The sequence below is a fragment of the Cyprinodon tularosa genome, unplaced genomic scaffold (assembly GCF_016077235.1).
Source record: "Cyprinodon tularosa strain WSP-4 unplaced genomic scaffold, ASM1607723v1 ctg15, whole genome shotgun sequence".
In the NCBI taxonomy this organism is placed as follows: domain Eukaryota; kingdom Metazoa; phylum Chordata; class Actinopteri; order Cyprinodontiformes; family Cyprinodontidae; genus Cyprinodon; species Cyprinodon tularosa.
In genome coordinates, this window is record NW_024038331.1 from 1,454,323 (window position 1) to 1,482,181 (window position 27,859).

The 27,859-nt window shown below is 36.1% G+C and overlaps 1 protein-coding gene across 1 annotated transcript; it reads right to left on the reverse strand.

The window, feature by feature from the left end:
• Nucleotides 1-3,201: 3,201 nt before the first annotated feature.
• On the reverse strand, nucleotides 3,202-27,532 carry LOC119779635 (neurocan core protein-like). Its single transcript, XM_038279349.1, has 14 exons — nucleotides 27,353-27,532; nucleotides 19,104-19,183; nucleotides 18,513-18,884; nucleotides 18,153-18,327; nucleotides 17,343-17,470; nucleotides 14,956-15,249; nucleotides 14,015-14,860; nucleotides 11,083-13,446; nucleotides 7,111-7,218; nucleotides 5,661-5,819; nucleotides 4,690-4,772; nucleotides 4,253-4,397; nucleotides 3,961-4,143; nucleotides 3,202-3,867 (listed from the first exon to the last, which is right to left on the reverse strand). Exons 1-14 carry the CDS (start codon nucleotides 27,367-27,369, stop codon nucleotides 3,746-3,748), a joined length of 5,076 nt encoding a protein of 1,691 aa, XP_038135277.1. The 5' UTR covers nucleotides 27,370-27,532; the 3' UTR covers nucleotides 3,202-3,745.
• Nucleotides 27,533-27,859: the final 327 nt, after the last annotated feature.

Sequence of the window (27,859 nt, forward strand, 5' to 3'; positions counted from 1 at the left end):
TAGACAGGAGAGGAGCCTGTTAACTAAAAGATCTGCCACCCATTCAACTTTTAGGAATTCTAAGAACCACTAATAAACCTGCAGACTGAGAGCGAAGTGCTCTGTTAGGAACACAAAGAACAATCAATCTCTGATATAAGATGGAGCTTGGCCATTTAAGGCTTTGTTCATGAAAATGAGGATTTTAAATTATATTCTGTATTTTACAGGATGCCATTGAAGTGGAGAGATATGATCTCTCTTTTTAATTTTGATTAGAACTCTGGCTTCAGCATTTTGGATCAGCTGAAGGCTTTCAACTACAATTTGTGGACTTCCTGATAATAAAGAATTGCAATATTCCAGCCTTGAAGTAACAAATGCATGGACTAGTTTCTCAGCATCACCCCTGGACAGGAGATTTCTAATTCGTAAAATATTCTGCAAATGAAAGAAGGAAATTCTAGAAACCTCTTTGATATGGGATTTAAATGACAGGTCCTGATCAAAAACAACACCAAGATTTTATTTTTTTTTAAATCTGAGATCAATTTAATCCCATCCAAATTAAGTGACTGACTAATCAGCTTCTGGTCCAAAGACTATAACTTCTTTCTTTTCTGTATTCAGGATCAGACTGTTAAGAGTCATCCAGGTTATGTCTTAAATACATGCCTGTAATCTATGTAATGGGCTAGCTTCATCTGGATTTATAGACAGAAATAGCTGAGTATCATTAGCAAAAGAGTGGCAATTAATCCCAGGCTATCTAATAATTCTACCGCTTGGGAGCATATATATAGTAAAGAGAATTGGTCCTAGCACTGGTCATCAGAGCTTTTTCAGTGCTATGATGAGCTCAAAAGCCAGGCTGAAACTCTTCAAAAAGTTCATTACGGTGTAAGTGGTTGCACACTTGTTTGGCAACTTTAGGTAAGAAAGCAATACTGGAAATAGGTCTACAATTGACCAAGTCATCTGGGTTAAGTGACAGTTTCTTAAGAAAAGCTTTAATTACAGCTACCTTAAAAGCCCGAGGTACATATCCCTGTAACACGGATATGTTAATCATATCTAGAATAGGGGTGGAAATTAGAGAGAGTACTTCGTTAATTAACCTGGTTGTAACTGGACCTAACATACAAGTTGAAGGCTTAGATGAAGACATAATATGATTTGAGTTTAAACTGCTTTGATGAAAATCAAAGCAGTTTAAACCCGATTCAGATTCCATAGTTACCGCAGAAGCTGCCTCACCATCCAGAAAAAAACAACCATAGTTAGAGGGTTACTAATGATCTTAGTTTTAATAGAATCAATCTGATTTATAATTACTGCTAAGAGCAGGTGGGACGGTTCAATGGAGCTATGGCTCTGGGTGAGTTTGGCAACTTTATTAAAAAGAAATATAGGATTATTCTTATTTTACTCTATTAATGAGGAGAAATATGTTGCTCTTGCTTTACAAAGGGTCATTTTATACAGCAGCAAACTGTTTCCAGACTAGGTAGGATTCCCGTAGGCATGTAGAGCAACATTTTCTCTTCAATTTCCTAATATTTTGCTTCAAAGTGCACAGCTCTGTGTTGAATCAAGGAGCCACCTTTATATTTTTTAAGTTTTTATTTTTCAAAGGGGGCTACATTGTCTAAGGCAGTACGCAGAGAACTAGTTACCTGTGGTCGGAAAATTTTGATTACTATTAATTTCTTATTTCTTATATTGATTTTTGCTATTTACTTTGTAAAAAATATTTTTACTCACCTGAAGGCCACAAAATGTTGAGCGAGAGGAGTGATTGGAACAAGAAATACTTATTCCCATATCAAGCAAGATTCTTTCTAAAAGTTTATTCATAACATGCTACTGTTTAACCAAATTGTCTACAATTTGTTTTGACTCTGACTACAGAGAAGTCTGTTCAGAACAGGGCTGAACACCATGCAATGACGGCTGTATGTTTTTTGCTTTCATTTTATTTTGCAAAGTAAAATAAAGTGCAGAATGATTTAAATCATTTGATCTCCATTTATTTAACTGGACTGTACAGTTGAATACTTTTTCACATGACACAATCCCATCTACAAAACCATCAACCTGTAAAGGGGAATAAACTACCGGTAAATGTTTGCCCTCTGCAGGGCTGCTCAGCATCACAGGGGAGAAAATGGAGCAGATTCTTTAAAATGTATAACTGCATTATCCGATAAAGATCTGCTAAAGTGAAACATTCTTCTGGGGGAGGAGAACTCTATTCATGTAATTTTGAAGGTAGTTAAAAATTGGTCAGACAGGACAGGGTTGTAAGGAAATAGTTTTATTTATTCACATTCAATACCACATGTCAGCAAAAGGTACAAAGTATGATGATGAAAATGTGTGGGACTACACACATTTTGAAAAAAGTGAATCGAGTCTAAGATAAAATTAAGTGCTGCACTTAAGCTATCACCTTTAGTGTCAGCATGGATGTTAAAATCCCCCACAACGATGACCTTGTCAGCATTTTGCACAAAATCAGATAGGAACTCTGAAAACTCATCTAAAAATTCAGAGTAAGGATCTGGCGGACGAACCAAAGGTACAAAAAGAAGAAGTTTTGTTTCTTTCCATTTGGATAAGGGGAAACTAAGGGTTAAATGTTCAATAGACTTGTGATTATTCATTGACTTTGAGTAATCAGTAAGTCAGACTGAAAGATTGTTGCTACTAATCCTCCTCGCCCTTGGTATTTGAAAATTTGAATAACTAGAGGGAGTTGGCTTATAGCTCAGCAAGAGGAAATACTCTGATTTGATTGATCATTATGAAAGGAATACTCCTTATTTGAATATAAGAATTTGAAATTTAAAAAAACGTTTACATGAAGAACAGATTTAGAAAATAAGTAACTGAATATTTAGGATAGCTTTACATAATTAAAGTTTCACAAAATTACACTCCATTATTAAATAAACAATCAAATGAATAAATAAAGTAATAATACATCTTTGAATAAATAAAAAAAATCTTGAATAATATCAAAAAGGATCAAAAGCATATTTTTTTATTTTATAGGGACATTTAATGGAATATTTATTGACAATTTATCAATAGCAGTATTTATTTATGTATTTAATTTTTGAATGAAATACTGTAGTTTTCCATATCCACTGGATTTATTAATGGGTTGTAACTTTCTCACATGAATCCGCATGAAATAAAGCCAAAAAACAGTGGGAGTAAAATAGGAGAACTGATTTATTCTTGGATCTGTTCTACAAAACTTTATTACAACATAAAGCCACAGAACAAAACTGCGTCTGCTTGACCTCAAATTTTTTTGTAGGAAAAAACAAACTCTGGACAGTTATTTCAACTGTAAAAAAAAAACAAAAAAACACACATACTTGCGTTTCTTGGTTGTTAATGGCTCACTTTAAAGGTGTCAGGATCTTTGATAAAGTAGGAACATGACACACTGAAAATCTAAAACTGTAGAAAGGGCTTCAAAGATAGCACCATGGCGTGAAAAGGCCTTGGACATTGTTATAACCACAAAAGGAATAATTATTAGAAAAGATTCATACATCAAAGCCTAATCTGGAAATAATTAAATGCCATATTTAAAATCCTCATAATCACGGATGAACGTTCTTCACTGAAGGAAACCTTAGTCCTCTTGCATTATCTTCTGTCTCTGTGGTTCATTGTGCTCTCTATAAAAAAAAAACATCATATCACAGTACAGTAACAAAACTGTATGCTTAAAAAGAAAGAACAGGTGTTAAAACTTGATGTCCCAAAACTGTGGTGGCTCTTCGGTGGCTTCAAAATCATTTCCAGCTGCTAAGAAGCTGCTATCAGTTTGTGACAGCATGTCAAGGCTTTGCACAATTTCTCCACCCCCTGGATTAAAAATGGAGAAACAAATAATCAGGCATAGAGTAGATAATTACTATGATTGAAAGGGTTGATTTATGGAATATGCACCAATCTCACCAGGGAAGCAAAGGATTTGAGGTCTCTCCCATAGGCCTCCAGACAGACACCTGATTAGAGGGTTCAGCCTTTGCTGGAAGCCCTCTGAGCATCGGTACCTCACAACTGCATTGGTCTCATACCTGGTTCGAGCTTTTCCGAATATGGATGCATTACGAATCTTTGGTGGGGGACCACAGGAAGCTGTAGAAAGAGATGGCACATGTATACGTAATGGCTTCTAATACCCAAAAGAGGGAGCCATGATCTCATATTCATATGAAATGTGGTCAGTCTGACTGAATAAACTTACAGGTGCCTTTCTTGCAGGTGTATGCCAGATGATAGTTGCAGGGTACATCACTCCAGCGGCCATTATCGTGCCAAACCATCACCACGCAGTCCTCTCCAGAGAGGAAGTAGCTGTCTGGCTGCCCTCTGTACCAGTTCTCATACAGCTGCATTGTAAAATAGATTTTAATTCAGCCCAAAAAATAAAAAATCATGAAAATAAACTCTTCAAAGATTAGACTACATTCAGTATTATTTGAAGAACAAAATTTAAATGTAAAACCTATATGTAACACAAAGGGCAATGGATGGTCTTAAAAGTTTCTGTAACTAATTACTTCATAAATGTTTTTGCTTTCATATCCAACCTAAATGAAAGCAATTTTTATCTTTAGAAGTATTGTGTGCGTAGTTTGCTTAGTATTTTTCTGCGATAGTTGTGAGTCTAATATTTCTCACCAGCTGGTTTCCATCAGTCCATCGGAAATCATCCTCAACAGTCTTATCATTCAGACCAGTCCACTGGTATTCTTTGTAGTTACCTAGTAAAGACATATCCCACTTCACTAACACATATTTTAAAAAAGCCCTCATATATATAAAGTACAATGCAAAATATTTAGGCATGAATAGTATGTTTTTATTTTGCTTCCAAGAAGCCAGTCTTGTAATTTTGTGAATTGGTATTTTTGATATATATATATTTTTTAAAGACATTTGCTTCTTTTTCAGTTATCTGCAGTCTAATAAAAGTTACATTTCTTGAGAAAATCTGTTCAAGATACAAAAATAAAGGCAACAGTTTGGTGGATAGAAAGTACAGTGCATTGAAAAATCTTCACTACCCCCCTGACCTTTCTTAAATGTTATTCACATTGTAGTCTCAAACTTGAATGTATCTTATTCTGATTTTATCAGGTAATATATACTGTACTTATGATATGGAACAAGGTAAATTGTTCCATGTTTTTTTTTTTTTTGTTTACTCACAAATGAAACATTTATAAGACTGGTAGACATTCAGCCTGAAACAATATCTTGTGTAACCACTTTTTGCTGCTATAACAGCTGCACATCGTTTAGTTTGAAATTTGAATATTGAAAGCACGTGGTTTCACTGGATTTCTAGTAATATTAGAATAAAGGGTGATAAATACAAATGGAGATTCACCAAAAAGATATTTCCTAAAACATCTTATAAATTAGAACATAAACCAAGGGATGGTGGATCTCTTACAACCTGTCATTTCAGACAGACTTTATATCTGCTGTGATTTTTCAATGCCTGATGGTGTTTAAGGCACTGTCCTGTAGAAGTGTGTGAAACAGGAGACAAATATCCAAATTATAACCTACCAAAACATTCTACCATTTTCATACGGTACTCGATGTAACTCTTAAACAGTAAAAAAAACTTTATTCAGGCCTACTGTTAATGTATTCCTGCTCCTCGGGGGTCATGATGGACACCAGATGAGCTCCTTGTGTGCGACAGTGCCTTTCTGCTACCTCCCAGCTCTGACGCTGGCTGAAGTGTCGATAGCAGAAACCTTGAAATTTATCCCAGCCTGGTTCACATCGCTCCAAGTCTGAATGCCAGACATTAGTGAGGAAAACATAGCAAAGAAAATACAAAATACAGTAAATATATGTTAATTTTGTGGTAATTAGTGGCAAAACAAAAGCTATTTCATTTCACACCCATATTTATTTTTTATAGATCTGGATGTTTGGCTGATTTTACTGTGATGCTTAAAAATATAACCTCTTTTCTTAACTAGTTCTCAAGCTGACATGTTAAGGTTTGGGGCTACAACTGACTGGTTAATGAAATATTTTAGGACTGGTTAATAATTAATCAACCATGACAAGAAGTCTGATGTGGGTTATTTTGCTGATAAAAACATTCTTCAACCAGCTTTTAGGCCTGGAAGAAAAGGCTTCCATTGTTTACCATGCTATAGTGCAGACTTAAGAAGAATAAAGAGGCATTGCTGTCAAAATGTTCCTTTATTCTGTTTATTCTGTTAGTCAGTTTTATCTAAGCAGCAGTTCTCTTTTTAAATAACATTTAATCAATCAATCAATCAATCAATCAATGAATCTGTCTATCTATCTATCAATCTATCAATCTATCTATCTATCTATCATCTATCTATCTATCTATCTATCTATCTATCTATCTATCTATCTATCATCTATCTATCTATCTATCTATCTATCTATCTATCTATCTATCTATCTATCTATCTATCTATCTATCTATCTATCTATCTATCTATCTATCTATCTATCTATCTATCTATCTATCTATCTATCCGTCTGTCTGTCTTTAGCTCTCAGTGTTTGAACTTGCCTGTTACTTTCCTGCTGATACACCCGAACTTCCTCACTTTAGGACAATAAAGAATATTTCTGTTCTTTTCTATCGCCCCATTGACCACTTTCCTTGACCTGTTTTAGTTTTATCAATCACGTAAAAAGGACCAGTTCTAAGGCTCAATTTGTACAAAATACAATGGATTTTTGCACCCTTTCCTGATTCCTTTACACTTACTTTTGATTTTTGCAACCTATCTACAAGCGAAGGCTCTAGTTAAAGGATGGAAAAGAACCAGTGTGAATGTAAACCCTCATTATATTAGCCTAACTTTATTTACAGGTAATCAGACATCTGGCCAACAAATGTAAATATATAAATCATATGCAAGAAGAATGAATACTGGTATTGAATCAGAAGGCAAGGTTGGCAAAGGATTAGTTAAACAATTTGCAATCATACAACCAGGCAATTGCAGCTGTATGAGTTTTTTGTATTTCACCCTCATCAGATACGTTTGTATTTCAGGTGACTAATACTGAAAACAAAAGAAAGCTCACCGTTCTCACAAAGGTCTCCTCCATAAGTTGGCAAACAGAGACATTTAATGTGTCCGTCTCTCTCAGTGCAGGTGCCTCCATTGAGACAGGGGTCATCCAAACAGGCATCTGAAACACAAGAGAGGGGCTACTGCAGATTACTGTCGGAATAAAGACCACAGGTATCTGTGTGTTGAAAGTACAAATGATATTGGGGCATGACTAATGCACACACAACTTTAAAGGTAGCAACACATTGTTCACATTTGTTACACGCTGGTTAGTATAACTTGTAATATAGACCACAGAATAAAGTAAAACTTTAAACGGTGTAAGGCAGGATACGAAATTCTCCTCAGCTTCTTAGGTCCTTCTTCTCTCTTCTTTCAATCTTCTCTTTGGTATTAAAGATTCAAACCTGTTTTTGTGTGCATAAGGTCAGAACAATAAATGGAGCCTTGATTTTCTTTCCACTCTCCACAAAGACTCTTTTCAAAGAGATTTGCACATACAAAAGAACGGTTGTTCATTTTTGGTCAAATTTTTAGCCTTTAATTAAATGCTAACAAAGCTTGCTTGTTGAGGTCATAAAAATAAAAAGGAGCAATCTTTTCTGTTCATTACGTAAGCTGAAAAATCAGCTATTTTGATATACCTTAACATCATTTTATATTAAATGTTCACTAAAGCAAAAAGTTATGAAAAAGTGGACTAAAGAGGCAACCTTTTGCTTTTGTCACCTTCAGACGATAGATCGCTTGTTTGAAGGCTCAAAAAGAAAAAAGAGAGCTTGAACTCTGGATTTATTTTAAAATTTGTGAAAAGAAAGCAAAATATGACATGTCTGTGGAAACAGAAATTAAATATTTTAAACATAAGCTTTGTCCTGTCATTATGTTCACTGTTACATAAAACTCCCTCCAGAAACATCTCTCCAGTGTATATGAAAGGTAATAACTACTTTTCCGACACAAATGAGAATCATATGCTCTCTGGGCATAATTGCTGTCAAAGCTGAGCAAAGAAATATACAAACGCAGCGTGGGAAACCACTTTGATTCCTTTAATGTCTAACAGACCCCATCCTCTCATTAAGATGCTTTTCCTCGTGTTTATGTTCCCTAAAATACTAACATTTTACTAACTTGGCAAAGTCTGCCTTAACAGAGATGTTTTCACCTTTCCTCACTGAATGAAGAGAGGGTTATGTACGACTTAAATGGGAAAATCAAATGTCCCTGGCAAAGCTGGTATTGGTGCATTATTGAAAAACACACTAATAACTATATGATTACTGTTTTCATTTCTGCTGAAGAAAGTGGACACAGTCAGTCATTAGTGGACGACAGAGACCTCTATTAACTTAACCTCAAGGCTCCAGAGTGCATAATACTTTCATGCACACCAACCATGAGCACTGCAGACATGGGGGTAATAGGGTATTAAAGATATGTAACATTTCTGACAGAAGCCAGTCTCATATTCCCCAAATAATAGAAAAACACTGCAATAAAAATCCTGCTGCACCAGCTATATAAACTACAGAAACAAGAAACCACCATGATCAAGTTTTTCCAAAAAGAAATATTTGTTGATATGGCTCAATCAGAAAATGCTATGCCCATACTTATACAAAATAATACAAATACTATTGCTATTTTCTGTTTATTTATTTTTTTCTTCTAGTAATAGCACTTTGTTTGAAAGCCCTTTATAAATAAAGTTAATATTATTATTATAATTAACTTTTGCAAATATTTTAGGATTTACAAAACAAGGCCCAAGTTTATGTTTCTATTTTTATTGCGTTAACTTTTTATTTGTAAATCTTGTAATTTTCTATTACATACATTTTTAATGACTTAACCCTTTTATGACTTTCTTTACACAAAAACATTGAAAATAAAGGTAGATGTAGATACAGTAAGAAGACAGGAAATCAGATATATTACATAAAAAGAGTTATAAATAAGTAAAAACTAAAATGAATATGATAACATAATGAATTTAAATATAAAAATAAAATCTTAAATATTACAAGGTATCATTTCTAAATGAAAATTTTAAAAATACATACAGTATAGACAAAACTGGAGAAAAAGATTATAGATACACTTTACTCTTCAGTAAACTAGTAAAGTAAAAACAAAACATGAATAAATGAATCAAAGTAAGATTAAAGTTTAAATAGATAACAATAATAATAATAATAAGTATAATAATAATAATGCTTAGGCCCACCAGAATTCACTGTTGAAAACAAATGTCACATTTTACTGTTTACCTGTTTAGGTACTATAGGTTTACTAGTTGTTACCATAGTAATTAGTGATTGAATCATCCATCTTTAAGTAAATCTTTGTCTAAAAAATCTCAATGAAATATTCTTAAATTTTAATGGCCAGCACTTAAAAAAGCATGCATAAGGACTTAAGGAACAGTACCTTATCGTTGCTGAATGCTTAATCTTCCTTTATTATTTTCATATCAAAACTGTCATAAAACATTTTTTTCTGTCAACATTCAAATAGCCTTTTCTGACTGATAAAATATATTAGCTTTATCTTGTTAAACTAAAAATTTAAACTTGGAAGCCTTTTATTTAACTCACACAATACCACTTGAATTTAAGCTCTGTACAACAAGGCTCTTAAAATATTTTTTGTATATTTTATTGAAAGAAATATGCATCCAATGCAAATAGATGTAGAAACTACAAAAATGAAATAACTAAATGTTTTAACTAGCCCAGACAGAAAAAGCTAGTTGAAGTTAGTCATCCTAAAACAGAGGTTTGAACAACTGAAAACAAGATACAACCAATGGCAGTTCTTAATGAATGGCACTCCGGTCCCTCATTCTGTCCTCCTCCAACCAATGCGAGAAGTATTCTAACTTCTTAGTGCCTTCCAATTCTCATAAGTCAGCAGTGGATGCCAACTTGGTAATGAATGCACATGCACAAAACCAACAGAAAATCTAAAGAGTGCACATCTGTTCTGTCAGATCAGTATAACCCGTCAGACCAGCATACCCATAGTCCATACGCATGTGCAAGAAGTCAGATTTGCATATGCGTATGTTAGCCCTGTTTATCCCTTTAGATTTGTACAAAAAATACAATTTAAACTATCTCGACGGGCGTATATCCCGTTAGTCATGTACAAAAAACGATTCAAGGTCAGATCGCCATACGCTTCAAAAAACACCAAGAAATAAGTAATTAAATTGTTTTTTTGTACATAAATAAAGGGAAACATGCCTGTTGAGGTAGTTTAAAGTGTATTTTTCGTACAAAACTAAAGGGATAAATTGGGATTGACTATGGGTATGCTGGTCTGACGGAACACCCCCGTCTCCAATACTGTCCATATGGCCAACATCAAAAACCGCCACTGCTCATAACAAATGGTAAACAAAAATAGTTTGTGCTTCAAAACCTAAGCACAACATTTGCTTTTGTTAGCTAACGAGACTGTTGGAAAAAAATCAAATGAAAAGACTTTTAAGTCTGCTGCATTGATCAGTGCTATTACATTCAAAGTAAAATGTTGTTACATTCATAAAAGAAAAATACATTCTAAACTTATAAAACTGGTTAAATGATTGACCAGAAATGTTTTGCTGGGGCTGTCACCACCGTTCTTGTTAAAGGAACACCCAAAAATAGCAGTCAAACTTAACCGTACTTCACAGAAGTCAGTCTTTGGATGAGTAGGGGAATATCATGCACAAAAAAATAAAAAGACGTGGACAACAGTCGACTGTCCCAGTGTGAGTAGCAGGAGAGCAGTGAGGAGTGTTTAAGGGGTTTAGGAGTCAGAAAAGTGAGTAGATTTGTTGAGACAGCAAGTGAAAAAAACAGGAAGGATGGTTCTGTTTTGGATTTTTTTAAAACAGAAAATGGTCTGAAAACAAACCGGGGATTTTAGTGCATCACTTTGATGAGGAAGGAGAGGACAGTTAGGCTGATGAAAGTGATTTTAGCATTACCTGAAAAGGCCTCTGTACCACCTACAGCTGCCCTCTCTTTGGGCAAGATAAGCAGGGTGGGTGGTGGGGTGAGGCTAATGTCAAGATCAACCACACCATGATCCAAAGGTGGGACAAAACGGTTAAACTTCTGGGGCTCTGTCGTCTTACGGAAACTGTGAGGTCTTGTGGTTCTTGGGCTCCAGGTGTGTTTGGGCATGTGTGTGGTAGTCATTGTAGGAGTAGACAGTTTAGACTGGTCAGTGCTCACTGAGGTCTCTGACACTGACGTGAAAGGGAGTTTCTGACTGAACTTTGGATTATTCTGATGTTCTTGGGGTCCAGTTGTGGTAGTCAGCAGATTCCACTTAGATGTTTGAGAATTGAGAGCAAAAATGGTAAAGTCCTCAGAGGGTAGTGCAGCATTTTGTTTGTCTTCAAAATCAAGGGCAGGAGTAACTTCAGGTTCATCAGTCCCAAAGGTTACTTTGGATTCTCTTTCGGGGAACCCAGAGGAATTATCTGTTTCTTCTGCATAATTAAACCTTCGAACATTGGCTTCTTCCTCTACGAAAGGGGTTTGTGTAACTTCGGCTTTCACATGAATTGGGGTTAATTCCACTTCAGCATTTTCTTTTGTATTCGAAATAACATCAAGAAAGACAGTTGAGTCAACTTTGGCATTTTCTTCAAAAATTACTTTAGGAGTTACTGGGGCTTTATCCTCGATGACGAATCTTGCAACTTTATCTTGTTCTGTAACGGTTGGGTCAGTAGCACCCACTTCTTTAAAAACAAGAGTTGGGGTTATTTTAGTTTCTCCATAAAAACCCAAGGTTGAAGGAAAGTTAGATTTTTCTTCAAGAGCAACTGTTGGGATTACTTTAATTTCTTCTTTAACAGGCAGACCTGGACCATCTGTCTCTCCTTCAAGAACCAAAGTTAGATTAACTTTAGTTTCCTGTTCTAAAACAACAGTTGGGTCAACATTAGCTTTCTCATCAAGAACAAGAGCTGGTGTAACGTTAGCCTCTTCTGTAAGATCTGCATCAACTTTAGTTTTGCCATCAACACCCAAGGCTGACAAAATGTTTGACTCTTCTTTGAGGGCAACTGTTGGGATTACTTTGTCTTCTTCAACACTCAGAACTGAAGCAACCGTCTCTTCTTCATGCGGTAAAGTTAGGTTAACTTTAGTTGCTTCATCTAGAATAACAGGGAGGTCAGCATTAGCTTTTTCATCTAGAACCAGTGTTGAAATAACTTCAGTTTCCTCCGAAAGATTTGGGTCAACTTTAGTTTTTCCATCAAAAACCAAAGTTGACACAGTTTTCGAATCTTCTTCGAGAGCAACTGTTGGGTGTACTTTAACTTCTTCAATAGACAAAACTGAAGCACCTTTCTCTTCTTCAAGGACCAACGTTAGGTTTACATTAGTTTCCTGTTCTAGGACGTTTGGGCCAACATTTGGTTTTTCATCAAGAACAAGAGTTGGGATAGCTTTAGCTTCTTCTGTAAGATTTATATCAACCTTAGTTTCGCCATCAAACACCAAGGGTGACACAAGTTCATCTTCTTTCTCAAGAACAGCTGATGGCGTTGCTGTAGCTTCTTCTCCAACAGCAATAATTTGAGAACCTTTTTCTACTTTAAGGACCAAAGTTGGACTAACTTTAGTTTCTTCTTCTGGGACAGCAGTTGGTGTAACTTTGGTTTCTCCTTTCAGACTGAGTGTTGGGGCAACTTTGGCTTCTTTTTCTGTGCTTTGGCCAACATTAGCTTCTGTTGTAAACGTAGCAGTCGACGGAACTTTAGCATCTTTTCCAACTAAAATTGAGCTGTAAACTTCCTCTGTCTGGGTTGGGGAAACTCTAACATTTCCTTCTAAAGGTGAGGTCTTTTTAATGTCCTCTTGAAAGGTTGAAGTAACTGTTCCAAGCTCATATCCACTTGCCTCTTCATAAGGGATTATCAAGCCATTAGGCACTTTATAACCTGTCTGATAGTTGTCTGTTGCCAATTCAGATGGTGAATAAGAGATATTTAAACCCACTGGAGGTTCAGTCATAGGAAGTACCCCAGAAACTACCTGGGTGGGAGGCTGAGTTGCATCAACCAATTTTTCCTCACTTTCTTCAGAGTCCAAGCTTGTACTTCCCTCCTGTCTAGACACAGTGAGATCCCACAAGTCTGGTGTTGTAGAAAAGATTTCAAAGCCCAGTTTGTCCACATTCTGTGACACAGTAGCGCGGGCTGGATCTGTGCTCTGAGGCGTGGTGGGAGCTCTGCTAGCCACAGCAGAGCCCAGCGATTGGGTGGCGAATCCAGCAGTGGAGGATTGAGACGTGGACATGAGGGTGACTGCTCCCATTTCAAACTCTTTCTCTGAAAGAGAGAATAAATTATAAATAACAGTTACTGTCTAAAGAAGCTTATTCATCTAGAATTTACTAAGAGTGCAGATTATCTGATCAAAATATCAGGATCATAAAGCAAGAACACTTGATACTATTACAATTATCATTGATATATTTTTACAACAAACCATTACAATATGGGGAGTATCATTATAAGAAAAAAATGTAGGTAAATGTGGAATATTAACCCATAAGAGTATATTTTTTGTTGATAATTCAATTAAAGTATTTTAAATCCTGAAACTGAGTTATAACTGTGGATAAAGGAAGAAACTTGTTTAAGCAGTCTTGACTGAATAAAGTCATTCTGGTAGAAAAAAATGTCAAAAAGCAGTTGATTTAGAAATGACAAGAAATTACAATTCAGTTTTCTGTAATTATTAAACTTGTAGTGCTGCTTAGATTGGCAACCGCATGACAAATATGCCTTTGTGTTCACAAAATCTTAATGTGGACATTACTACACTTTAAACAGCTTTTCAGATGACTGTGATGTAGCTTGAGCATGTCTTGATTTATTAAATAACCTTCCCTACCATGGGAAATATCTCCAGATCCATCTATGGGAGTCCAGATTGAATAGGTCTCCATGGCTGACTCAGCAGTTGGACTTTCTTGTGTGGAAGGAGTTCCCATATCTTGGGAAGCCGGAGTTGTGACCAACATCCGCACAGGATCTTCTGCAGCTGCTTCTTCCATCTTTATGTCAAGCAATGGACTAATTGCCACGGTGGTCCCTCTCCAAACCCCATCTTTTACATCAACGTCTGTATGGTTATTCTCCGTCTCACTGTAATTGGTATGAGATTTGTCAAATTTCACATCAGTTACATGAATTTCGTGGTACTGCTTCGTCTGTTCGATTGACTGTAGAGACTGAGTAGGATATGTGTCTGGTGTTGAGTGGTTCTCTGTCTGGGGTTGGTATGTGCTTTTTACAAATTCAGATAGGTGAAAGGTGAAGCTCAGGTTTTGTTGAAACTCTGTCCCATTGTAATCACCAGAGAGAATGGTTGAGTTTTGTGCTGAATCATAGACCTCTGTTGTGCTATTAATTTCTTTTGGAAGAAACTGGGAGTTGTAACTTATTTCTGTGCCTTCTTGAAGTGGTTGAAGGTGATTCAACGAAGAGGTGGTGCTTGGGAAAGATTCTGTTACGTCTGAAGTAACTGTCTGGTTTGTATCGATTGGGTAAGATGTAGTAAAAGAGTCAGGCAAAAGAGGTAAAGATTCAAGTTCACTTTGTGCTTCTCGTTCCACTTGTTTTTCTAGCTGATTAAGATGAATTTCTTGTGCTCTTTCATTAAACATAACAACTCTTTGTTCTAAGCCTTCAGCTTCTGTGACGTCCACTGGAGAGTCAGTAGAAGTTTCACTGTCTCCTGTTAAAGAAGGAAGTGGTTAAAGATAGCTTTTATGTCAAAGCATATAATATAAAGATACCACTTTATAGTAGGAAATATTTGAAGGCACCCACCTTTGAAACAATAAACATCATGAAGGCTAGACCGGTCGGGGAAACCGGTCTGGTTCCTGAAGCGATAGATTGTTTTGACGCCTGCTTGAGGACCACCACACCTCTCTCTTGGGGTTACGATGGGATAACGCACACTGCCGTCAGAGAGCCAGCCAGGACTGCAGCGGTCCAGCCCTTCACTCCATGCTAAGTATAACTGTGCAGTTGATGCCAGCTGTGACTTCCTGTCTTGACAAAATGACTGCGCCTCATCAAATGATAACTGTAGTGGGATGGGGCTATAGAAAACCTTGCCTAGAAAAAGACAATATTTTCATCAATTATTGCACGGAATGTTTAATTTGCTCAATGCAGATATATGAAAAGTTTGTTGCAGCTCACTTCAAAGCAGATTATTTTGTTTGTAATTTTGTGGATTTTGTGAATGTGAACAATAACTTCTCAGGCTTTGGTTGATTTTCAGTTTTATTACAGGTCTTGTGCCTGTGAGGATAATGAGCTGAAAATGAAAATAGTCTAGTGGAAGACAAAAAAGGAAAGGCTTCCATCAGGATAAACTATCCACAACAGATAGTTTATCCTGCAGGCCTCATAACCCTGACATTTGAATTGTTTAAGCTCATAAACTGAGTAGGTAAGCCCCTATTGTGTTGTTAAATTCTTTATTTTGCATCTTTTTTACTTCTCAACAAAATAATGCGCTCCTCTTTCTTAAAGAGGCATTACAGATTTTTTTTTTTAATGATACTGCTACCTGTGGCCAAAATGGAGAACTGCAGCACTCTCTTCTGCTTGGTCTCGCATTTGTACTAGACATGGTCTCATTTTTTTTTTTTTTTTTACTTCTTTCACATTACATCAAGTTGATACTGGCGTCTGATTTGAGCTGGATGCAGGCCGCTTCCAAATATCCACAAAATCCATCCATCTTAAATATAACACATTGATTGTTGGCCAGATTGGACCCATTTAACATGGACACATGCACAGAAAAAGCTCAGGAACTTCCGACCAACAGTTCTTTCATGGAAAATATGTTACAGGCTTATAGATGCATCGGGACTGAACTACTGAAGTGTCAGTCTGCCTATCAAACTATGTTTCAATCGTACAGGATAAAAAAAGGCTATTTTAGAGATTCCTTTATGTAAAAATTTACAAAATTGTCCTTTTAGGACAAATACATAAAAAAAAAATCAAAAAGGGCACACCAGTGTTAAGTCTTCAAAAGTTTGTCTAATTACAAAATGAACTCTGAGTTTTGTTTACCTGAGAATACATTTTTTTTTTAAGTTAATTCTGTGTCTTCTATCTCTGTCTTTTAAGTAGTAATTTTGTGAAGATGTGGCTCTGTTTTTTCTGTTTACTGTTTATTGCCCTTTCTCTGCTTGTACTGTTTGAATTTTTGTGTATAAGGTGTCGGTTTTTTTACCTAATTGGCTTCATGGCTGCTAACCATTCTGAATCTGAATCAACTGACCGACAATGCTGTCAATTTTGCCTGTTTTCCAAAGCCTTTATTCTGTTTTTCCAATTGAGTTTCTGTGTTTTTTTTAAGCTGCAGTTCCCCCTATGTCCATGTAAGCTTATCTTAAAAAACAATCTTAATTTTAAGCCAACAATTCTTTTGTCTGCTTTTTGACCTAACTCCAGATCAAAGCTTTAAAATTGAGCCTTTTTAAGATGTCGCAGAATTGAATGTGTGTTTGGGATCTTCCTTCTGTTGGTCTGTTAATCTCTGTCCACTCAGACAGAAAAAATGGGGGAAGAGATAAAGGTTGCATGGAGGAGGCCAGCATCCATGTTTGAACTACTGGCTCAGAGAATTTGTATGGGTGCTCCTTCCCCCCCACATACGATGATTCTTTCTTGGCACCAAAATTAATAAAGTTTCTGTCTTGTGACCTATTAAAACAAAATGAATCACGATTCCTTATTTTAGATTAGAAAGATGAAGCACAGATAAATTTGTGCAATTTTTAACTATTTTTCTATTTGCTTTTAAGTTTTACTTAAACATTAACGTTTCTTTCAAATAGATTTTAGGTAACTGGTTGACACAAAACTTATATCAAATAATTATGCTAGACTGAACAGATGGTACAGGCTCATCTTTTAAATAATTTTAATCCATTTACTATTTTAATAAAAATAAAATATTCATTAGAGTTAATTGTTGTGTTAATTTTTTACAACCCATAAAGAAAATTATGCGCAAGATGTCATGAATATAATTACAAATTTTCAAGGTTAACTAGCAACTAAATTAAATGTTAAGTAAATGTTTGTAAACTTCTAATTATAATTAATTAAACTTATAATTATTGTATATATATATATATATATATACACACAAAGACAACAATTAACTTTACATTAACTCATACCGTGAATTTGTTCTATATAGCAATAAACATCATAGAGATCATTTGGATCCATTGTTCCATAGTTCCTCACTCCTGGTTGCCCGTCCATGTCTCCATAGCAGCCGTCACGAGGTGCTTGGATTGGATACCTGCATTTGTTCAGAAAAAAACATCCTTAAATAAAACAAGCCTCTGGCCATTTTAAAGATAATAATTATACAAAAGAAACGTCTCAAGGCCTGAAAGCATGGATTTGTGGATGTTTAACCATGAAATTTCTGCAGTCACATAAATATTTCACATAGATTTTAAAATTTTTGTTATTTTATTACATTACAAATGCCCATCTACAAACCTATTATGCAAACAATCAATGATGCATTTACTTTAATATAGCTTATTTATTTAAAAAAAACATTGTCAGGTTTATCTATTTAGAATTAACCGAGTATACATAGTCAAAATGAATATTACTTAGTGTATTTATTACGGTAACATAAACTTTATTCTTTGAATTGCATTATAATCAGGGTTACCTTTATGCAATTAAAACAAACTTCATGTATATGAAATAAATACACTCATTTGTATCTATTTTGAGTAAGTATATTTTATTAATACTATATACATAAACCTGATGATTATATATTTTAAATAAATAAGCTTTGGTATATAAATTATTTTGCAGCGTTTAAGATTTATTTAAAACATTCATGTTACAATTTTCTATACAGAGTAAATGGGAAGTTGTAATACAATTAAACAAATTTTAAAATTTGGGTGAAGTTTTTGTAAGTGCAAGACTTTTGAAAACAAAAGGTGCACAACTACCTGACAGATTGGTCCGCCAGCCAGCCTGCGTCACACTGCTCATATCCATCGAAATAGGCTGCAAGCAGCTGCTCAGGTGTGGCAACCTGTGCCCCGATGCCCTCACAAGCTCTCTGGGCCTGCTGGAAGGAGAAGGAATACCGACCCAAAGCATCTCTATAGTGGAACACCACCCCTAAACACATTAAAAAATGCAGATATAGAATGGATTAGTATTAATAATAATATCTTAATTGCAATTATCAAGTACACTGCAGAATCCAAATATTGTGTACCTCCAGTACAATACATTAAATGTGAACAATGCACAGTTAAACCTTCAAGAAGGATAAAAAAAAATCACAGTATATCATAGGCTACCTTTGACCTTGACCTGTACAACTTTGCTGGCATCTTCCAGTCCCTGCTGCACCTCGCAACGATAGTGGCCAGAGTCTTTGTGGTGCAGATCCCCCAACCACAGAGTCACATCTTCAGGGGAGGAGGAGTAGTTTAATAGTGCTACTCGATCTCTGTACAAATCGTTGATCTTCACTCTTGGACCCCTGGCTACCAAGATCTCTGTCTCGACCCCTTTAGAAACCACGGTCCACTTCACCCGGGGCACCACCGAAGGGGAGGTGGGGGACAGGGACACAAAGCAAGGAATGGAAATCGAGCTGCCCAAAGGTGCAAAAATTGGACCTGAGTGGGGCATGTTCAGTTGAAGCCGCCGCACATCATCTGATGAAACTAAAGAAAAAACAATATGTAAGGCAATGTGGTTTAGAGAAATTAACAAAAATACTCACATTTAACCTCATTTGACATGCTAAGCCCACAGTTTAGAAAATGCAGGCACATATTTTGCCTTATTGTATTTATTATTTGTCCTGTGAAAGTTTATTAAGACAATGAAAGTTTATGTGATTTGAATTCTTTTGCAAGGCACTGTAGTTAATGTGTACTTACAATGAGTAGTTGGCATTTGGATAGGGAAGGCCAGGCTGAGATAAGAAACTGCACAGATGAGTGAAATGATCTGGACATGTCTGTAAAGAAAAAAACAATGAACAAGGTGAAAAATAATCACACTCAATGATACAAATAATCTTAGTGAATCCATATATCTAATAAAAGATAGGACACTTTTTCATTTTCCAGTTAAATATACTTGAGAATAACAAGGGAAATCAATTTTTGTGATGCTGGAAGGTATGCATGGTGTTGGTTCAGCTGAACATGCTCCATTGATTCAAAACCGAGCCACTTGGCTGCATTACCTTGAAACAAATGCTCTTTTTGTGCTATTATGTTATATATTGCCTTGGGGTCTTTCATGACTTTTTAAATCTTATTAGTCACGTTTTTTTTATTCTTTGTTTTCCTCTTAGATCTGTGTTTAACTCCTGATGTATCATTTCCTCCTCTTCTGTGTTGGTCTCTTCAACCTGCAACATATAAGCCCAGCAACTCACAGTATATGTTGAGCAGTGGAAGCTCCTTCCTGTGTCAAACCTTTCTTTCAGCACTGTGGGGCATATATATTACAATATATCATATATATTATAATTTATCAACTAAATTAATTCTTATAACTTACCCACAGTCAGCTATTAGTGTATTAATAAGGCTACATGTTGGATTTTTTCTATATTTCTTAACTAACCAAAGCTAATATTAATATGTAAATATAAAAATGTATGATCTCTATAATTATCAGAACATCTAGCAATGTCGTTTCTTGGAGTTACACAAAATATTTGCTTGCAGCTAAAACTGAATAATTTTGTTTTAAGGAAAGAATGTGATCTGAGTGAACTGTGTATGCTTTTGAAAATTACAGGAGCCAGTGAAAATAAATAAAAAAGTAAATGAAAGCCCAACCAAACAGCAGATTTTTCTGGTTTTTCAAAGGGAAATTGGTGCCGCAGGCTTCTGACCTCAAGCTATTTATCACCTCCGTGAGGTAATGACACAGTGTCTCAGCCCGAAGGCATCCGTCCAACCCTCCGTCACCAGCCCGAGTGTGTTATTAACCCAGCAGGCATGACAGGATGTCTGAAGTGACCTCACACAACCTCTGGGAGAACTGGAAACGTTCCTCCATCGTGAAAAAGTCCTGCTTTTGTACTATTTCTTTAACACATCAATTATGTATTCTTTTGTCAAACCAAATTTCACATATAATCTTCTTTAAAGACGTCCGTTTTTTCAGCTTAGCTTTAAATTTAGAGCAAATGTTTAATGTATCTCTCATTTTAGTAGATCTCTCTTCTATAGATTACTATTTCATTAACCCCCTGACAAAAAAATTTAAAACAACAGAGGCCTATTGCTGAGCTAAGGGGTAAATCGCAGTATTTAAACTGGAAACTCACCTATAATGAGCCATAGGTCCTGAAATCAGTGATGGGGATATGAACATGTGGAGATTCTCTCCCTTTTGGAGACTCAAACGGCCATGTGTTAGTATGGATGTATTGGTTAGTTGAGTGTCTAAGAAAAGCTTGTAAAAGAGGCTAAAACTACTAAATAATCTAAAAAAGTCAATAAGTCTTGGCAGGAGATCAAACTTTAAAAATTGAGTCCATAAAAACCCATAATTCGTTTCACAGGGTTACAGGATCAATAAATATCTAAGCTAAAATCTATACTTCCTCCAGTTCTAAGGGTCAAGTCATGGTTTTGATGGCTACCTGACAGCATTCATTAATGCATCAACTGATTTACCCATCGATGGTTTCAACTAAATTCCTGGAAGTACAAAGTCCTATTCCAGCTGCTCCCTCTTTCAGGGAGACATCACAATTGCAAACGGACTTGGCAAAGGTTTTACACCAGATGCCCTGCCTGATGCAAACAGGGATTCAAACCCAAACCCCCATAATCACCCATCATTATTAGCAACCCTTGCAGAAACTGGAAGCAGGATATCGTGCAGAAAAGTAGTAGCCTTTTTATGCACTGGTAAATTAACTTTCAAGTAGATGCTATTTCAAAATGTTTTTCCACTCAGAGGACTTGGGAAGACCCATTTCAATGAAAAATGTTAATTGAAAGATTTAAAGCCAAAACCAAACACTACATTTAAAAGGTTATAGCCTCTGGAAAAAGACTGAACTGAAAAAACTTAATGAAGTTTATAATATCTTCTTTTATATCAAATACTGTCTTTAAAATGAGTCGGCGCAAACAGACCTCATTGACTTTTGTCAAATGAAATGGCCTTCTCTTATGGCAATATAATTGCAGTCTGTTTTCCTGGCAGCTGGGGGGACTCTACAAGGCTGGTATCACTATTAGTATTCTTGACAAGAAAGCGTCTCATAAAAGAGCACGTACTGAGCCAAGCAGACAGCTGCACACTGTGCTTTCACTTCATACTCTCTCACAAAAGGCCTCATGGAAAATTAAAGGACAGGCCACTGGCACACTCGTGCACCGTTTCCCTTTTCTTTAACTCACTCTTTTCATGGATGGAAGGGGAAGTTTTTATAGCACTTAGGATCGCTGTGCACCAGGCTTTGTAGAGGAGAAACAGCAACATTAAGACCCAAGACACCGAGTTAAATGGTCTCAGTGTCAGGCTTACATGTTCATTTGTGAATTTAGGTTGAATCGTTCCATTAAAATCTGTTCTAGTTGTAATTGTTGTTACTTCACATTTGAATACCATGGTTGAAATGCAGATTTAAAAATGTACGACCTCCAAAATTATTAGAAAATCTAAGAAAGTTGTTTGCTGGAGTTTTACTAAATATTTGCTTGTGAATTCAGGTCGACGACAGAAGAAAAAAAACTGCCCTTGTCAGATATTGTGCCAGCCGTCGATCCCATTTGCCGCTGAAAGCCTGCAACACCTCTTGTTTAAATGACAGCAACACTGAAGATAAGTCAAGCTGAAATCGATGCCACCCACTGCATTTAGGGGTGTGCAAACTGCAGCAAATGCATTATCCAGGCTTTTTCTCCTGTCAACACAGATTAGCTCCAGCATATTGTCTTTAGTACATGAGAATATGATAGATCCACGTTTCCTTTAAATATAATGCAATGATAAATGAAAAGCAACATCTTTTTGCAAATTTTGCACAGTAAAGAAATTTCCCCTGTATATCCTGGGTGGTCTCTGCAGAGTTTTGCATCACTGTCTAAGCAGGGAAATCTTGTCCCTCCTCCCAATCAACAAGCCAGAAAATGACTCCTGAACTCATTTCAGCCGGGTCAAACACGTCTGTCTGATTGATGATCTGTGAGATCGGAGGAGTGCTGAGCTAGAACAACACTCGTTTTCTCTTAAGCACAATAACGTTGGGTTTTACAAGGTGTAAATCTGGGGTTCTAGCTTTCCTACTCTCACACCCAATCTACCTTAGATTTTTGGATTTTTTATTTTATTACTTTGATTGCACCAGAATAAAAGGCAAAATAAGGTACATACCCTTGTGTATGGCACCAATAAAGCTTAAATATGACATTGTGCACACACAAAATGAAAAAAAATAAAACTGTCAACTGAACCCTAAAAAACGATGTTTTATTCTGGCTTTAGCACTTAAAAACCATTAAATGACCCAGTTGTTTAAAAAAAAAAAAAATTTAAACACTTTAGTGGGGTCATAATCTAAATGATTTCAATTAAAGCTTTTTTGGTAGCAATATGCATTCTGAAAGGTTATATTCTAGCAGTGATTGTTTCATACTCCTAACCAGGTAGTTTTGGGGTCTGAAATACCTTTAAACAAATGTTTTGCCTTAAGCTATTGGAATAAAGTCACTCATATTTTCCAGCAGTTTTTAAACTTTAAACATCCTGTTACTGTTTTAGTTTTTAGCCATGATGTAAGCTTATGGGACAACGTTGAGGGGTTACATACATGTGTCTGCGGTGACACTGTTCAAAGCAGTGTGCCAAAAAGGCACACAACCAATACATTTGACCACTATAATAGAGGTAAGTGGTTGTTTGTTAGGACGTTTTCTTGTAAGTCTTCCTTCCTGGTCTTTTATCTCTAATCTGATTAGAAGTGTTTTAAAAGTATCAAGTTAACTATTAAATTACTGTCCACTAAAATCATGCAAAACAATTATTCTGAACATTAAACTATACTAAAGACTAGTCTTTAGTTTGCACGGATCATAGATCGGATAAAATGACCATATTTAGTGGAACATTTTAGCTTTTAAGGTAACTTAAAAAGGTTAGTAAAGAATGTGAAATAAGCAAAGTCTTTATATGAGGTTAATTATCTGTGAGAGAAGTTAAGAATATTAACTCAGCACCATAACTCTGCCCTCTTGCATCTTCCGCTTGCACATATCCAAGAAAAACCACCAGGATGTCTAGCCACAACATTACTATGCCAGAAAGCCACCCACCATGATTCACCATCCCGTGGGTCTGGAAAAGCTTCAGACTATGTTTCCACTTATTTTCACTCTAGTACCTGATTATTTTAAAGGAATGTTTCTTTCTTTGTAAAACCACCTAGCTTAGGACTATAACTCAGTTAGTTGTTTTATGTTAAGTTTTTTATTTGGACAGTTCTTTCCTAAGTCCATTTAAAATAGGATACTATCAGGAAAAAGTACCGGATAGATAATAAAAAAGGAATCTTAATTATGGCAGGAAATCTACTGATTACAAGCACTTAAAAAAATTACAAGAAACCCTAATTACTTATAAAAAAAAAAAAAAAAAAAGGAAAATGCATACTTCATCATGAGTGGGTCTCAGTATCATGGACTCAGCTACAAAAACAGGATGGTTGTGTTAAAATTACCTGGAGATAATAAAATAACATATTTAGAGATAATAATACAAAAGTCATACAAGCTGATATTACCCAGTTGTTATTTGTATCTGTCAAGGATGCAAGGTAAAAAAAAAAAAAAAGGATGATAATAAATATGGTAGCATTTATCAGATAAAAATAAAATACCTTTGAGAAAAATATGACACTGTTTATAATTCCCATACTGCTGTTGAAATGAAGGACTGCCTGAAAACGAACCCCCTAAATTGCCATTGTCATACATCTGCATGATTCGAAGAAGGGGAACTGAATTGATGAACCTGATGCTGATCTGCTGTTTCACCATTACCAGCAAGCAAATAGTATCATATCTGAAACTTCATGACTACTTATTTTGGTGCAGTTAAACATTTTACATTGTTTATTTTTTGGAAAAAGGTGCAAAATCATGGTTTATTCACCAAAACAGTGAGGTTTCAAGCCACATACCCTTCTTCAGAGTCTCAAGATGGCCATTGTTTGTTTTTCCCTTATCCTTCAGTCAAAAAACTGGAATATTATATAACCAGAAACTACTGACATGAGACTAAATAATTGAATTTGACCCCAGGCTCTATGTGTGTCCATTACTGAAAATCACCTGTGCATCAAGCTGAACTCCAGAAAGCAAAGTTTGGGTACAGGAAAGCACTCAAGACTGAAAGCAGCTCACCAGGCCTCCAGGCATATAAAACCTTTTTCTTATGAAGCTGTGAGAATTAATCAAGTTAAATTTTAATTTTCTTTTGGTTTGTTTTTTTTCTTGATAAAAAGTCTGATTAAAAGGAAGTAGTCTTTCTCGGCTTTTGTTATTTAGTAGCTGTATCCTTGTGGTCACCGTCACAAAACGTAGTGTGTGGTTGCTAGGGATTACGAATTCCTGCAAACTTCAGTAAGTAGGGCTTCTTAAGATAGAAAGGTTTGGACTGAAGCTTCATCCACATGTAGACAAAAAGCTCAAAACTACATAAACTTTCGCTTTAAGAAAAAAGGCAGCTCAGTAAATGTGTGCCTTCACACGAATAAACTCAAAATACCTGAAAAAGCTGTGGAATTATGCCAGACCTGTTGGTGGTGCTGTAATGCAATGATAGAAACAAGCTGGGAAGGGAATTGGGCATGTTCGCAATAATTTTCTGAGGGTGGCGCATGACTGTCTTAATCCCAAACTGCCCACAGCACTACCTCTTATCAAGTGTTACTCCCAATGAAGTCAAACAATCACAAACAGGAATGGGACGGCCCCTTCCCTCCAACAGAGAAGGAAAGCAGCAGTTTCTGTGGAAACACAGTGATGCCCTCGTGAGCATGGCTGTAGTTCTGGGGTGCAGGTTGACATGATTTCACCAGCTGCCAAATTCCAGAGAGCCTGCACTGATGCAGAGTCGCGGTCCAATCGCCCCATCTACTACATGGTTTGTGACGGCCCTTAATGTGGCAGACACTCGTCTACAGGTAAGACAATAGTGCAAGTGTCTCTGATAGAGATGCAGTGATCAGAGATGGAGTTTAAAATATTTTCAGTCTTGGATCTAGTGGAATTTTTTTTTTTACAGACCCAAAACACGCTGGCTTCATGTGGAATGGTACATGGGTTTGCTAAAGTATATTTCTGTTTAGACCTGAACTTATCTTTGTTGGGCGTGAATCCTCCTAAATGTAATTGGCTCTTTGTCTTACTTTATGATTGGATTATATTCAAATTAACTTGACTCATTTCAAATAAATAAAGACTGGATTATATAGTAATATCTAAACTATGGGATGAATTCTACATCCTGTGCCACCCTAAGCTTCTTCACCATCCCATGGGCTCCCTCTGTGAACATTTGCTCGATGCTCTTAACTGTCTTGGAGAGGTTTTATGCATGTTCTGCATATATAAAGACACTCCACAACTTCTCGCTCTGAGTTCCCATTTTTAAGTTTTATACCTAGTCATTGGTCTCGCCTTGGGTTTTAAACTTCAGTCTTTAATGTTTTAGATCCATACCTGCTTGAGCACAACTGGTTTCCATAAGTGGCTGTTTAACAGGTTTTTGCAGAACCGCAATCACCCAGATAAGGTGTTAAGCAGAGAAGCATCTATAAGTAGCTCATAAGTCAGCTCATACCCCTTGTTAAGCATGTTTCCTTGTTAGTTTTGGTTCATGCTTTCTTTTTTTTACAGAAAAGCTTAGATTTATGACAAGCATCTCCTGATACATGGTAGAATTCATTAGGGATCAGGCGGTGAAGTCCTCATAATATTCCCAAAGTAGGACACTTCCACCTCCATGCTTCACAGTTAGCCTGGGAGTCTTTTCCTGGAATTTTGGATATGGTTTAAAACCAATATGTCCTCTGCTCTGGATTCCAAATAATAATTAACTTTAAAACCCATCAAATTAACTTGGATCAAAAAGTCCTGTTCTTTTGTCAATGTTCTGGAAAACCTCCATGCATTTCTCTGAGAACAAGTCTCCTCTCTACTCACTTTCAATCAAAGCAGACATTTTCTGATTGTACTGACATTCACATTCATGTCAACAACAAAAACAGCCTTATGTGTAATTAACTGTTTTTTAAGAGGAAGTAAATCTAAGGATGCCATACATCAGCTTTTGCAAAAAAAAGGAATGTTTTTCAAAATTACATTTTCATAAAGATCTGAAATATACTCTCTTCAATTGTACTTATATTTCTTGAAACAATCAATATTGTTAAATTTGATTGTAAAGATTCATATGACCAAATATTCAGATCCATATAACCAAATACCTTAGAAAAACACACAAACGATCATATGATATAGAAGAGGATTAGGACCACTGAAGAAGTTTAAAAAAGTTACCCGATTTTTCAATTTTATTTCAGTTTAATATGGGGAAATTGGATTGGGAATATGGGAATTCTGACTTTTTTTTTTCAGAATTCTGACTTTTTTCTAATAATTCTGACTTTAATCTCGGAATTCTGACAGTTTTCCCATATTAAAATCAAATAAAATTTAAAAATCAATCAACTTTTTCTTTTCAGTGGCCCTAATTCTCTTCCATAGGTGTCCCTCTTTTAACATAAGCATATAACTTTTCTTGTCTTGCTATTTCTTCATCCTCAAATTATCCACCTCAGATATTTAATTGTAACATACAGGTTAACCTGTAAAGGACGTACAATGAAACGAAACAGAAATTAAAGTCTAAATAAAAAGTTTATCTATGAATTCCACTTTAAAATAAAATAAAAGCCTCTTTATATCGAAGCAAAGTTTAAAGCATTAAGGGCTGGTCAAAAGTTTTGCGCAGTGATGCACCTCACATGTTACTGCTGATGAAATTAACTCCTCTCCATTTTAACGCAACGCGCCAAACAGAGCGATATTTGCACGATATGAAATCAACTGGACACTTTTAAAGGTATTACGGGAACCAAAAACCATACCTGGTAGTAATCATCATTTCAGCTCATGCAGGACGGTCTGACCTCTCTGTACAAGTGGCTTTTATCCGTCAGTTCCTCTCTGCGTGCTGCAGTGCGCCTCTGCACAGGTAGGAAAGAGCTGGAGATGCAGCCGCGCGCCGACAGTGTCAGAGGCTCAGGGGGGAAAGGAGGGATGCAGGAGAATGAGGCGCTACAAATGAAACCATGAACTGCCCATTTCCTCCCTCTCCATCCAGGCATCGGGATGGAGGTGACGCAGGCTGCTCGGGGGGAGGGGGGGGCATTAAAGCCCATATGCCAGTTTAGTGCAAAGAGATGGATGAACCAGGACAAACTGAGCTGGCAACTTTGGTTGAGAGTTTAAAAAACATTTTTTCTTACTGTTAATGAAATAATCAAATATAGCAGATTTGTTGTTGTCTATTTTCAAACCCTCATTTTGTGTACTATTTTCCAAATGATTGCACTGATCAAAAATATTTAGAACAGAGGTGTTGGGTTCATGGG